The sequence below is a fragment of the Pimephales promelas genome, chromosome 14 (assembly GCF_988280905.1).
Source record: "Pimephales promelas chromosome 14, fPimPro1.hap1.1, whole genome shotgun sequence".
Taxonomy (NCBI): domain Eukaryota; kingdom Metazoa; phylum Chordata; class Actinopteri; order Cypriniformes; family Leuciscidae; genus Pimephales; species Pimephales promelas.
This window is the reverse complement of record NC_142782.1, coordinates 24,071,046-24,086,658: the sequence shown is the minus strand read 5'-3', so window position 1 is coordinate 24,086,658 and position 15,613 is coordinate 24,071,046. Positions and strand designations below refer to the sequence as shown.

The 15,613-nt window shown below is 37.1% G+C and overlaps 1 protein-coding gene across 2 annotated transcripts in view; it reads right to left on the bottom strand.

Annotated features, from left to right (window-relative positions):
* nphp4 (nephronophthisis 4) overlaps nucleotides 1–15,613 on the bottom strand; it is a 226,587-nt gene that overhangs the window by 100,383 nt on the left and 110,591 nt on the right. For both annotated transcript variants that reach the window (XM_039658098.2, XM_039658100.2), the window contains 2 exons: nucleotides 13,038–13,167; nucleotides 1,333–1,388 (listed from right to left, as the gene is read on the bottom strand). In XM_039658098.2, coding sequence (XP_039514032.2) covers nucleotides 1,333–1,388; nucleotides 13,038–13,167 — 186 coding nt within the window. The remainder of the gene's footprint in view (nucleotides 1–1,332; nucleotides 1,389–13,037; nucleotides 13,168–15,613) is intronic.

The window sequence follows — 15,613 nt, the reverse complement described above, 5'->3', positions numbered from 1 at the left end:
GGTCTTAAAGGTCTGACAGCATCTGCTTTGTTTTCTTTTGTTGTGCAAAAGTGTTAAATCAGGCTTTACTGAAGAGAGAGAAAGCCAGAACAATTTAGATCCAACATATTTCTGTTTGCGAGCTAACAAAATCTTTTTTTTACGGACAGAGAATCAAATGGAGGAATTTTATACAGGTATTAAAGTGCAAATAAAAACTGCATTTACACAGTATTTTGTCTATAAGTAAATACATTTTTTCTCTCTTTTACTTTTTAGTTCTCTTGTAACTCAACCCCATCAGTGAAGATGCATTTGAAATGTATTTATTCTGATTTTGATTGCACTTTGCATATACAGAAACTCTTAAAGTTTAGTGTGTGTATGTAGTCTTGACATGTTTCTACTTGTGAAGCATTTTGGTCCAACTAATGCAAGTTTTCAGTCTGTACTGGCTGTGATACAAAAATAGACTATTCTGCAGAATAATGCAAATAAACATCTTTATATTTGATTGACCTTGTGGGTTCTATTAATATATATATATATATATATATATATATATATATATATATATATATATATATATATATATATATATATATATATAAAAAAAATTTAAACAGTGTAATCCAATTTTTAAAAAAGATTCTTATGACCTGATCTTTTTAGGGAATCAAAAACATACAGAGCAACCAGAACTGAATCAAATCAAATCACACTGGATCAAAACAAAGCTAAGCTAAATCGAATCTAATCAAAGCAATCAAAATCTAATCAAAATCATTTCACATAAAATAAAAGAACCAGATCAAAATACAATCAGATCAAATCAATTTAAAATCAAAACTATATCAAACAGAATCGACTTGCATCGCACTGAATGAAATCAAATCAAGCCCAATCCTTAAAAATGAACAGACCAAAAAATGTTAACTGGTAGTTGGCTTGGTATATTTGTACACCTCATGGATCAGCAGTTTAACAGGGGTCGTGAACCACTTGTGTGTCTGTGGGAAGTGATAAAAGTTAACACAGTGTGCTATCTGAAGAATATTGGTAAACTCTCCATCCTGGCCTTCAGTTTGCAAACCCTTCCTATGACTTAAAGCTTTCATGGTGCAATACTGCCGTAACTTCCAGAAACTAGCGCCCATGTGCTTGGGTCAGCAGAACACGCAATAAGGTTGCTTTGACTCTATCCAGTGCAGTTTCTCAGAGACGTTCCAAAATCACAGTTGGGGTACAGCAGAGTTTGTTCTAAAACTGCTGCCATTCTGGTGACAAGAAAGCAATCTGCACCCTGAGAGAGAACAGGAGAATTTTAGAGTGTGAAGATTTCGAGTGACTTACCGCTGGGCCGCGTGAAGACTGCGGCGTCGAAGCTGTTGGCTCCAAGATGCATTCATCTGAAAGTCAAGTAAATAAATTAAAATTAGAGAACTTCAAACACTCATTTGCTGCTCAACTGTTCATATTTGCATAAACTGAAATATCTCCTTCACAACAGGTTTTAAATAGTTAAGTAATGTCATGTTGAGTTGAGTTATTCCTAAATGACTCATATGGCAATAGATAAAAATTATTGAATGATTCAAGGTTAAAGTCACCATGAAACCAAAATGACAATTTGTTTTTCTTTCTTTTGGGATACAGCAGTATTTATTATAAATGTTTTATTCATTCACCCATATTCTTTAAAGGGATACTCCACTTTTTTTGGAAATATGCTCATTTTAACACTTGAAAACGAGTTTTACTGTTTTCAAATCCATTCAGCCGATTTTTCTTATATTTAGAAGAATATCAGTAAACAGACAGTTTCTGGTCTCATTGAATTCCATAGTAGGAAAAAAATATATATACTATGGAAGTCAATGAGACCAGATACTGATATTCTTCTAAATATCAGAAAATCGGCTGAATACATTCGAAAACGGTAAAACCCAACTGTTTAACTCTGGGGGAGTGTTAAAATAAGCCTATTTCCAAAAAAAGTGGAGTATCCCTTTAATAGAAGTAACTTCCCCTTCATCTTGCCAAAAAATCTCTTCTCTTCCCTAATGACGCGTTTACCGGCGCAATCTGCCACTCACAAGACATCCCAGCAATAGCAAACCACAACCATCCAATCAATTCCAGATGGATGAAATCAAATCCCAACCCACATTTTTTCTTGTTCGAGAAGCCACTTCATTTAGATCACAAAAGGGAAGAAAAAGACTATTGCAACTTCCGTTTCATGCCTATTTTAAAACATAAAACTCAAAAACATGCAAATTAAACAATTTGTCTCTTTTTCATTACATTCCTTAATCCTACAATGGCCGTGAAGCCATGTGTCAGTGAAGTCCATGAAAACATGAGTCCGATTTGTCCATTGCAGATTACTATTCCAGTCTACACCACATTATGCCACCAAAAGTGGACTGCTAGGACTCAGGGTGGCATTTGTGACAGGGCCTTTGGCTATCTGGCCAATGACTGCTCATTTGCATTCATGGTGTAAAGACAGCCTGAATGACCCACTGAATGAATCACATTTGTCACGTAAGCCTGGCAGCGGTAGAAGGTCCTGGGCTGGGCGAGAGATGAGGTCAGAGTCTCAGTGAACAGAACATCATTCCCTCATTTAGATAATGAGGTCAGCTCTATATGCCACTATGCAAAAGACCTCACAGAGACCCTGTTTTTACCCGGAATTAACATCAGTCTCTAAAAAGCATCTGAAGAACTGTTTTTATCTAATGATTCATGTTATTAAAAATGCACATGACCACATCATACAGGTATTTGCTCGCCAAGGCTGCATCTATATGGCCAAATATAGTAAAACAGTGAAATATTACAATTTAAAAGAACATTCATTTGTAAAAATGGTCTTCACTGATCCTTATCATTAATTTAATGTGCCACAAGAGACACACGTTACTAAACAGGTGTAACTGCCGATCATCTCATCTGTGAACACCTGTGATCGAATCACCCCAGGAGGATGTTAATAGTGGGTGTAAACAGGTTCAGAGTATGAGGAAGCTCAATGACAGATTCTCATTTGCAATGACTGCTGCACATTTGTGCTCCTTCATCTGATCTAAACCTCTTAAAACACAATTACCAGATGCTTGGATGAGAAGGTCATAAGCTGCCTTATGTTAAACCAGACACTTCTTATGACTCACTCTTGTTTTTGGTAACTGATTTTTATAAGATAAGCGCCTGACAACAGCGAAATCCTGTGAGAGTTTGAAATTGGACTCATGGGATTTGACACCAACAGAAATGATGCAACACTGACAGAATGTGCTAAACAATCTGTGCTCATCATAGAACATAGGGGAACAAATAAGTGCACATAAATCAGTCCTCCTTAAAGTGTAAATTGCAGGTTAACCACCACACCCAATTTAAATTAAAGTGCTCAATATGTATATATGTAAAAGATTACATAAAATGGGTTAAAATAACATTTATTGGGGTTTCTTCAAAGGTAGCATGTTTTTTTACAGTAACTGGGTGATGACATCATAAGAGGGAGCATGGGCGTTAATGTACTCTCTCTGTGTGTTCTGGTTGAGGGAGAATAAAACGATTCATGGGACTCCCGCAAACTAGAAATACCTATGAATAAAACATGAAAAATAATACATTTCTATTCATCTGTTGCAGAAAAGCAACAAGAACAACTAAAACAAAATAGAAACAATTTACAGGCCTATGTTTATATTTGTAACATGTTTGCAGCGTTGAGCGATGCAGCCAATCACTATGTGTTGATTTCTGGAACGCAATGGCCAATCAGAAGCATTTACGATAGACTTCCCTCACCGCTCAAAACGGACTTTTTGTTCAGTGATGAATTCTGTATGCTGGCAAATCCTCAACTTATAACAAACAAAGTGTATATATTATGAAAGATTTATTGATAATAACAGAAATATGTGAGATTGCGATGAACTGATGTCAGCTTTTTAGGAATTATTATGGGTGCGCACTTTGCGCTCAGTCATGCCAAACCATCCATGACTGTGAGTTAGCCTGCTTGTTTTTATGTTATAACAGTGTGGTTTGTGTGTTAATGCTTAAATAACAAATAATTTATCAGGAGCATTTATACTGATGTGTATGGTGGCGACACGCAGGCTAACTTGAAAGTATTTGGAAGTACAGAAAAAAATTCTTTGCGGGCGGGAGCAGGAAAAAACATACGGGAGAAAAGTACAGTATGTGGGCGGGAGAAAGTAACATAGAAAGTAGTTGAGAACGTCAGTTATAATAATGACCCACATATTAAAAAATGGTCGGGTTTAAATCGGCTCGGGCTCATAATTACAGTTGATGTGTCGGGCCGGGCTGGACTCGGACACAATGTGCTCAGGTAGGGTCGGGCTTGTATATCTGAGATCTACCTCGAGTATGCTAACACTTACAGGCAAGAATCAGTCATTTGTCCTTGGGGAACTTGTGGAGCCTCTCCTGTGTTTTTGATGTATTTGTACATCCCGCACAAACACAAAAGTTAACAATTTTTCCAAGCTGGGTCTCCATTAAAGTACTAGCCTACTGTACTTGCCGTTTAGACAAACAGTAACTCTTGGAGCATAGACCAGGCATAGACAGTAAAAGCTTGGAGTCCCTTTTATGACGTCACACCCAGCATTGTGGAAGGGAGGGGGCGTGTTTAAAACCACTGTAAAACGAAACAACTTTTCATATTATATGCAGTATTTTGGCTTTAAAAAAAACCCATAAAAAAACAACTGAGGGCGGTTCTTATCTTTATGTTTATAAGCACATTGCATTATCGTTGTGAAACATTTAACCTGCAATTTACACTTTAAAATATTAAATAAAGCCATTAATTATCACAAAAGTCCATATTTGTTTTTAAATATATAATATATGGTTTTCAATTCCAAGGAGTAGCTCTCTAATGTTCTGGCTTTTTATTAAGTGTGAGACTCTTGACATGTCCATCCATTTAGTGTGAAACCCCTGGCCTGAGGGAGATTGAGCTTTAGGCTATCGTTACTCCCAAAACCCTGACTGAGTAAATGTTCTGGATGGATTTTTATTTACGAAGAACATCCCCTCAGCACCCTGGTGAGCTTTGTCAGCTGGATCACTTTCCTGTCTGGAACAACAGATATCAAACCTACTTGATGGTTTTCTGAGTTTGTGAAGGGAACATTAATAATTAATCAGAGGGATCTAATGAAAGACTTAAATTAACCTGCTTCTCGACCCTAAGGATGCTGTGTCAGTGCTCAGACCATACACCAGACACTGTGCTGTCATCCCAGAAATAAAGCCTCTTCTGAAGCTGGATCACAAAAAAAGTAACCTGCCCAAGAGCATGAATTACAGGAACCAGGTCCTATTGTCAGATGAGACTCAGATAAACTTCTCAGGCTCAGATGGCGTCCAAAATGTGTGGTGATGCCCATGGTGAGGAGTACCAAGAAAATTGGGTCTTGCCAACAGTCAAGCATGGTGGTGGTAATATCATAATCTGGGGCTGCATGAGTGCTGCTGGTACTCATTGAGGAAAACATTGATGCCATTACATGTTTGTACTGTGAATGGCATGATAATGACCCCAAACACACCACCAAGATGACGACTGCCTTGCAAAGGACACTGAAGGTGAAGCTGATGGAGTGGCCAAGTATGTCTCCAGACTTGAACCCTATTAAGCACCTGTGGGGCATCCTTGAGCGGAAGGTGAAGCAGCGCCATGTGACTAACATCCAGCAGCTCCATGATGTTATTATGGAGGAGTGGAAGAGGATCCCAAAACTTTTGAAAGTAATGGTTCTATGTTGAGTTATTTTCAGAGGACAGTAAAAATATACTGCTATACAAGCAGCACATTGACTACTCTAAAATATATCCAAGATAGATTTTTGTCCCTTGAGACAAGGGACAATACTATAGACGGCTCAGACAGCACAATCCCGTTATATACATATACACAGAATTACAGTTTCTTTTAAATATCTGTCTTGGTGAGTATTCACGCAAACCTTATCTGTTATGTCTTACGTTTACATTTAGTTATCAAGAAACATTATTGTTTATCATTCACAGTGGAAAACAGTTCCACAACATTTGAGGAAACTGTGATTATTTATTTCAGGATAATTTGATGAATCAAAAAAACAATATCTATTTGAAATGAAAACCTTTTTGCAATTTTATACATGTCTTTACTTTCATTGTTGATATATTTAATGCATCCTTGCAGAATAAAAAGTACTTAATACCAAAACTTTTGAAAAGTATCTATCCATATAAAATCCATATAGCCCAAACAATAGTATGGATACTTAAACAATAATTCATAATAGACTTTTTGATCATTATTTTCCTGTTTATCACTATAAAGCTGATTTGAAACAATGTATTGTATAAAGTGCTATATAAATAAAGGTGACTTGATAAGCTACAGAATATTCGAAATGTATTGCAAGCGTTCTCTGAACGACACTAAAATAACATCATCTACTGTATATACATGATAGCACATTGTGTACAGTCTCTGTACTGGAACCGTCACAGAGGACATTCAGAGATTTGTCTGTGTGTGTGTGGTGGCGTTTCCTTGCTGAGTGAAGGTGACCACGCTGTTGAGTGACAACAAGTCTCTCAGTCATGCCTCCGTCTGATGCTCAATCTGTTTCTGCCGCATGTGTGAACTCATCACCCTATCCAACACTCTTCCCCTCTCTCTATCTCAGTCACTTTCTGACACCCTCCCCTCTCATTTACACTTCCTCTCCTTTCTTCACACCCTCCTGCATGTGTAACTTTCACTCTCACCTTTTTAATCAAATTTTGACTTTTTGCAATGTTTTTTTCTCATTAATCCTAATTTGACAGAACCGAAAAGAGAAAGACAAGTGATGACCAATTATCTCATATCTTGCTTTCTTTCTGACAGCTAAATGCATTCAGAAATCAAAAATGACATCAAACACTGCATTAAAAAATAAAAATGAAACGCACATATTTACAGTTTGATCGGCAGCATCAGCTACTTCTAAGTTATTAGAAACAGAAATAAGATCTCCTGAGGCAGAACCAATCATATTTTGATTGACTTCCTGCGTAACACGGACGGACAGGCTGCCACGTCGGCAGTGATTCACACGGGCTAATCGAACTGCTGACATATGCACTACGAAAACAGCTCTCATAAATACGCATGGGTGTTCTCACTGCCATGCATTCATTACAAATTACGCATTTGTAAAGACTGTGCACAATTGGCTAAAGGGCAGAATCACGTTCAATCTTTTTGCGTTTGATCTGTGTTTATTGAAGAACAACCAACATCAGAGAGAAATGAACACATTCTGATCATTCTTGAGATCCAGCTCTTTGACAGTCAACACATTAAAACAACATACATTTCTGCTTTAAAGAAATGAGAAAAGTTGATAAGGTAAGATGCTGACTTAATGAAATATTAACAGATTTGTTTTTAATAATTTAAAGGCAAAGCCTTTAAAGTCTTTTTGACATTAAAATACCAAGCAAGAAATGAATCAGCCATCTGAATGGTAACTGGTAAAGTTAGGGGGTTATGTTAACGTCAAGTTAAGTCAAGTCAAGTAACCTTTATTTACATAGCGCTTTATTCAATACAGATTGTTTCAAAGCTTCGAAATAATAAACAGAAAAATACCATTGTTAAAGAGTCATCTGTTCTCTGCATTTGTTCTCTGCATTGAATATACAGTATATCTATATGAACTTCCTGTTAACTTTTGAGTCTTATTTAGCGTTTTTAAAGATGTCTGACTGGCTAAAGGGCCATACAGACCGGTTACACTCATGATGTGGATCGTGTTTGTCTCGAAGATTCAGGATCTATTAAAAAAAACGTATGCGACGCAGAAACAAACACCCGTTTTTGGTCCATTAACTGTATGAGATCCCACCCATCATAGTGTCTTCAATAATTAAGAAAAGCGCCTTCCCATGAGATAAGAACACACAGTCTCATGAATAATTATGAGACACAGATGAGTCATCAATGTATTTGTTACAAGAAAACATCACATCCTGTGACGCTGACACTAAGATTAATTTAAACCTGTAAGTTGAAAATAGAGCAAAAAGGATTAACATGAACTAGCCTTCTCTTACAATTAAAACTACCAGATGGAAACATTGACTTCTATAATGCCCAACACACAAAACTCAGTTAAAATCTCAGAAAATTTAGTTTTGGGTTTCATGAACCTTTAATGTTGTAGAGTTCTTCAATTATGAAATGAATACAATTTCTGTTGTAATGCAGCGCGAAAAAAGACAAGTGTGTCATTCAACTCAATTTGGTTCAGTGTTGAGTTATTTAGGCTAGTTGATAGTTAAATAACAATATCAATGTTGCAACTTCATCAGTCATCAAACAAACCCAGTTCAACTATAAAGCAGCTCTATAGACCTTATTCAGAGCAGCACCATGACAGCTATGAAAGTGAGGCTGTGAGGGGTAGACTTACCGTGTTTCCAATGGCATCCGCTGTAAAAAGCTGAATAAAGCTCTAGATTACTTACAATTTTCCACAGCTTACATTGTCTGATTTTTTTTGTCAACTGAGATTTCATGGAAAGATATTTTTCCAGTGTTTCATAAGCAGAACAATCCGAAAACATGTTAAATAACAGCACAGCCCATTGAAGAGATGCATGACTATCCCTCACAGCCTCGCTTTCATTCTCATTAAAAATCAAAGATGGCGCTGCCGTGAATTATATAGACGACAATAGTGAAACTGTTTAGCTCAGGTCAGTTCAGTGTTTATTCAGTTCAGTTCAATAATAGTGCAAAGTTCATGGACTGATCAACAAGCTGCTCTACAGAATACACTGTGTCGCTATTCAGCTCAGGTCACTTCAATGTTGATTCAATTGAATTGACATGTTGAGTTTATCAGTTATGAAATTTGAATTTGAATCAGCTATAAACCAGCTCTACAGAAGTTAAAATGGCATTAACTGGCTCAATTTAATTCAGCTTTGTACAATGCAGAGCCGATCCTGGCCTCCCTGAGGCCCTAAGCAAAACTGTTAAGGGGCCCTCCTGACCCGTGAGCAAAACATTCGCCATCGCCACAGTCACACCTGACACTCCAGTGCTCCCACTACAATCCTCCTTATTGATATCAAAAATGCATCCTGTAAATTAATAAAAGCTAAAATGGCTTGCCATTGCATGTCATTGTGTTTTAAATGATAAAAGCAATAACTGATACTTGATGCTTATTATTTACTGAGGGATGTGCATCCATATCGACCAGTATGTCCAGCCAATCAACATTTTAAATACAATATGGTAAATGTCAATAGATTGCTTTCCATCTTGCTTTATTGCAGAGTTGTAACTAAACTGACTTGGAGATAATCATTGTCTTGTTTTAAAAGTACGAGCGCCTAATGACTAATGAGGAGTGCCATCACGCCCATATTGTACTGGTAAAAGGTCGCCATAGATGTTTTACTGGAAAGTGCGCATTTCATTTCGTGCACGCGCATAATGAACTCATGTTAACGCGCGACACGGTTATCTTTTAAACAAACATCGTTGGCCTTTGTATTATTAAACACAATCACATGAAAGTGCATATCTACTAGGGGTGGCACGGTTCACGAAACCGACGGTTCGGTTTGTATCACGGTTTTAGTGTCACGGTTTTCGGTTCTGTACGGTTCTTGTTATTTTTTTCTTTTAATCTTTAACACTCCAGAAATGTACTTCAGCATGTGATATATAGCTTAATTATCCACACTTTAGGATACAGTATAAAAAAAATTATATTCATGCAATCATGCACAAACTGAATTTGACTCTTTGACTTTAAGCACATTTTGGGACTATCTCAGAGGAAAGCTAGGTGAGATTTTGATAAAGCAAGAGAGAAGAAATTGACATGCTTTTCGTTTATTTGGCAAAAAAAGGAGAATGTGTATCACTATCTCTACAAGAACTTGTGCATTTTTATCACACAAATATTATTTACACAAAGAAATTAACTTGCATTTATGAACTGACAACTTTTGTAGCTCTTACAAAAATTCTATCTTTTAAAAGAAAAAAAGAGGAACTACACTGTCTTTTATGAATAAGTCAATATACATGAAACCTCATTGCCTATAATTAGGCTATAGAAATAGCAAAGGCCATAAACATAAAGTGAAAAGTTCAACCTCAACACAAAAAACAGTATCAACAATGCTTCTATTCCCAAAAATTGACGCTGGCGCATCCTCCAACTCCCTCATCTCTCCCACTTGGCATTTCTCCGCGTGCCGTGACCTGCATCGCTCCATACTCCACTTTTACTGGCTTGTTTACTAACTTGAACTGGCGCTGCACAGAGCGATCGGCAATGACATCAAATACCGCGAAAGTGAGTGACTGGAGCCGTCGTTCCCGCTCTAGTGTGATGTTATTCACCGGTCGCTCTGTGCAGCGCCGGTCCAAGTCGAACAAGCTTATGTCGCGCGAAAAGAAAACACACGTCACATACGGGCACGAGGTTACATTGCGCATGCGTCGAACCGTGAGACGCACACACGCTCCGAACCGAGACAAGCGAACCGAACGGTTCGGGTGTTTTTTCATGTACCGTGCCACCCCTAGTATCTACAGCACAAATTTAATTTCTCGTGCTATTTATACGGCAAAAATATTTTTTGGGTGCATATGCTACGCACTTTAAATCTCTTGGGTAGGATTAAGGAGTCCGAGATTCGCATCCGAAATTTTCGCACGTAAAAAAAAAAAATTCAACCTTACGTTATGTCAATCACGCTTGCACACCGCCTCCGAAACTTTCGTCCGTCATAAAAAAAAAAAAAAAAAATCGGATCGGGTTCGATTTTCTGGGATTTTCGCATCCACAGCCAGCATTTTGAGAGGTTTTTTGACAATTCAGGGCCGGGGGGAGCTCGTTTAGGGGTGTGGAGTGTGTGCATATTACACGCCAAAAAGTGTGCATCAAATGCACGCGAAAACTATTTTTGGCGTATAAATGGCACAAGAAATTTGTGGTATAGATGCACGCTTTCATGAGATTGGGCTGGTTAGACAAACAGAGAGAGATGCACATCAACTTAACTTTACTGTTCTGTGCTGACATCAAACTTGGAGAGGAGAGAACACAAGTCTGCCTGGTCGCTGTTCCCACAATTCACTCACATGGTGTTTTTCTCTCCTTTCGTGACCAGAAGCATAGTTCCTCTTAATTACCTCATCGATGTTGTAAACTTTGATTGATGCACTTTGACACGATGGGGAGGCATTTTGGCAGCTTGCGTAGTGTGCGTATAGGGAGGATAGGCTCTGGTTCTATGCTACGTTTATACTAATGAAGAAAACTCATAGACAGAATAAGAGACAGAAATATGGTATGGCATTTGAAGATCCATGCATGTAGGGAGTCCATGCCTCAGAAAAGAGAGATAGAGAAATGACAGACTTGGCAGAGTGCCTGGCCCTCAGGCCACAAGCTTCAGCCCCCTTTGCCCAAGAAGGTGCAGCTCAAGTGAAGAGGAGTTAAAAGAAGCAAGAGAGAAAGAAGACAGCGAGCATATGTTTCTGTCTCCTTTCATTCTGCCCTTGACTATATGAGTTGGCAAAACCTGAGAGATTCAAATTGACCAGAGCACATTTCACCCGCACAGCACTGCAGAAGTCGTGCTGGTGGGTCAGACCCCCAACCTTCAAACATCTCACCCACCATGAGATGATTTCTATCTGAAACTGTGAAATGAGTGATATGCAAAAACTTTAGTTTAATTGGAAGGCTGAGATTGTGACGGAGAAGTAATTAATAGTAATTAATTTTGTAATTATTTAACATATTAGGGGTGATTCACTTGGGCATGACAATTATTTTATTTAAAAATAATTCAATTATTTTTATTAATTATTCAGGATCAAATCCACAACAATTTATTACAGAATGTTTACATTATTCACAATCCTGTTTCTGGGAAAACAATAAATACTTGACAGTCAAGGACAAAAAGTCTGAATAAGCTTTATTAAAATATGTTTAAATATATATAATAATTTTTAAATCAAATATTACTTAATATATGTCTACTCTATTTACAACATTGAAATTAAACTCTTTCGAGTCAGAATAGACATATTTCTGTGCAGAATGTGCAAGTATTTTATTCCTGTGAAGGCAAAGGAACATTACTCCATTATTCAGAAATGATTTGCTGTTCAAAACAACAGCATTTATTTTTAAATAGGATTTGTTTAGAGCAATGCTTGCTGCCACTTTTCATCAATTTAAAGGAATAGTTCACCCCAAAATGAAAATGATTCCATAATTTACTCACCCTCAAGCCATCCTAGGTATGACTTTCTTTTTTTTAAGCCAAACAGAATCAGAGTTATACTAAAAAATATATCCTGGCTCTTCCAAGCTTTATACTGGCATTGAATAGTGCCCGAGTTTTTGAAGCTCCAAAAAGCACATCAATCCATCTTGAAAGTAATGGGTTAATAAAGGCCTTCTGAAGCGAAACGATGGATATTTATAAGAACGGTATCTATATATAATTTTCATTTTTGGGTGAACCATTCCTTTAATGCATCCTTGCTGACTCCAGACTTTTGAATGGTATTGTATGCAGGAAAGCCAGGAAACAACCAGTTTTGTACATCATTAAATGGACAGGTACTGTATGACACTCCAAAGGATTTTATGACAACAACTCAACCAACACAGCTGAGCAATCTGAAGCTTTACATGCTTATTTACACTGCACACTTAAATAGTCAGTAAAGAGACAAAACTAAACTATAAATAAATACAACGCCTGTATTTCTGTGACTAATGCCGAGACAATTGTCTGGATATGTAGCAGCACTGAATGCAGACCTTCCACTGAGAGCAATGTTTAATTTGTGTGTAGTCTCTTTGATTACCTCTCAGGTTGGGGCATCACACAGCCTTGTAAATCCGCACAAGGCGCAAATGAAAGGTCTCACATTTGAGCAGAAAAACAACAATAAACTAACTCACCTTGTGTTGCTGAAAGTAACTTCTTAGGTGGCGACGTTTCCCGGTGGCTCCGTTTTAATGTCGTGCTGCAAGGAGCTCCTTCCACACTAGATGAAAACTTGAAGTTGATGACACATTTTCCTGAATTTGTCTGTGAGAAAATTGCAAAACTTTCTTTCAAGGGATTGTACTCATGAATGTTTACCAGATGTTAAGTACTGTGTTTATTTTCTCTCAACTGTTCAACCTAGTTTTGCCTAGTTTAAACAATTCAATCTCTTTTTCATTACAAATTAAAACTGAAGCGAGTCATTTTTTTCAATATTTAAACACTTTCTTCTTAAATATAAATACGCCATCTGAAGATTGATTGCTCAACCAGCCCAACAAAGCAAAATGGGCTCATCCAATGGCATTAGTTTAGGGTGGAGAGTATTTTAAAGGTCACACACTTGACCTTTAAATAACCTCTTTGCTAATGTATGACATAAACATAACCTTCAGCTCAATGTAATTGGTTTTCATACTTCCACACAAAGCAGGTAGTATGACCTCTAGAGTGTGAAATCCTCACAAATTCAGTCTAAATGTATTCATCATTGCTGATGGAGCACTTTGTGTAACTATATGGCCTGGGAAAGTTGCCATGGTGAAAGACCTGCAGCCCACATTTTCCTAATCATGTTAATCGACTTTAATATGATATTAGTGCAATTGAGGAGACAGCTAACAGGCTAATAAAACGGTTATGATGATGGTTCTAGCGGTTAGTCTCAGTGAGGACAACATGGACACATTGTTGAGATCCCAGGGTGTCGGGGTTAGTTTCAGATAATGAAGAATATCATGTAATAATTTCGTTCAGGACTGATTAGACTAAGTGCTGAAATGAGCTGGATATTAAGATCTAGTTGCCAGGGTCTATTAGGTCTCGACTTGTTTTATATAAAAATGCCATTTTCAAATTATAATAATTACTATGTTACTATGTACAATAAAATTTGAGATGCACATGTATTATTTATTAGTTTATTATACGTATTTATTATAATATGCATGTATTATTCATTAGGGTAACACTTTACTTGAAGGGGTGTGCATAAGACTAACATGACACCTTCATAATCATGACATGACATATGGTTTATGCATGTTTGTGACAACTGTCATTAAAGTGTAATTCACTCAGTTATGACATTTTTAATGCAAATATGACATTGTTTGAGATGTCTTTGTTATGACACCTTGACATAAACCAATACATAATAACCTGTCAGTGTCTTTGTCATGCCAACAGGACAACCTGTCATAAACATGACAGCAGATTAATTATCAAACTTAAGAAACCACCTAGCTTTATTGGTTAACATTACAGTAAACCGTCAGGTGGTTGGTTTTGACATTGGCTGTCATGAAACCATTATAACTTTTTAATGACAAATTCGATTAGTACCACTGTAGTTCACGAAAAATAAAATATTCATGAAATATTCATAATATAAAAAATATGAATGACCGTTATAATGGCCTCATGACAGCCAATGTCAAAGCCAACCACATGACAGTTTAACTTAATTTTATGTCAAATTGTCATGACAAAGACATCTTAAACAATGTCATATTTGCATTCAAAATGCCATTATTGAGCGAAAGACACTTAATGACAGTTGTCATAAACATGCATAAACCTTACTTCATATTCAAGGCATATGTCAATTCATGGTTCGGAATGTCTCATGTCAGTCTTATGCACACCCCTTCAAGTAAAGTGCTACCTTTATGGGTTATCTTTGTATTCACTGAGGTCAGCGTTGGATCATTTCTGGATTTATGCTTTATTTCAAATGTTGCTCTTCTATAAAACGCTATTTTCTGAAAGCAAAATGCATCAAGAAAAGTAGACCAAATTAAACATTTCAGCACAATCATGCAGTGCTTTCCGCTTGGCACGTTTAGTCACACTTTTACAGTGTTTAGCTTCCCACTCAGCTTATGACTGAATAAAACAAAACAATCTGTGCGACGCTGAAGGATTACTGCAAGAGGTAGCTTGGCATGCAGATGCCAGTGAAACAAAACATATTGTTCAAAAGTTTGGGGTCAGAAGTTTGTTTTTAAGAAATTAATGCCTTTACTCATCAAGGACACATTACATTGATCAAAGATGACAGTAAAGACATTTAGAATATTACATTTAGGATTTATATTTTCAAATAAATATTGTTCTTTTGAGCTTTTCACCAATGAATCCTGAACACATACAACACGTTCCCACAAATATATAAGCTAACTTTTTTAACATTATGATAAGATTTAACTGAAAATGAAGGTAGTGTGTGTACTTGTCTACCTATCTAAGAGGGGACTTTGGTGTCGTTACACACTCACCAACAGGGGACCGCCGAGGGAAGTGGGGACATTTTTCAAGTCCCCTGTTAGTTATGCCTTAAAACATGTTAAAATCAACTAAAAAACGCTCTGGTGAATTTTTTACATTTTTGACCAAGTGGGGACTTGCGAGTGTGTGTGTGTTTAAGCCCATACTCAGCAGCGCTCCTGTAGGCTGGAGCAAGAACTGCAATGGCCCATTAACACAC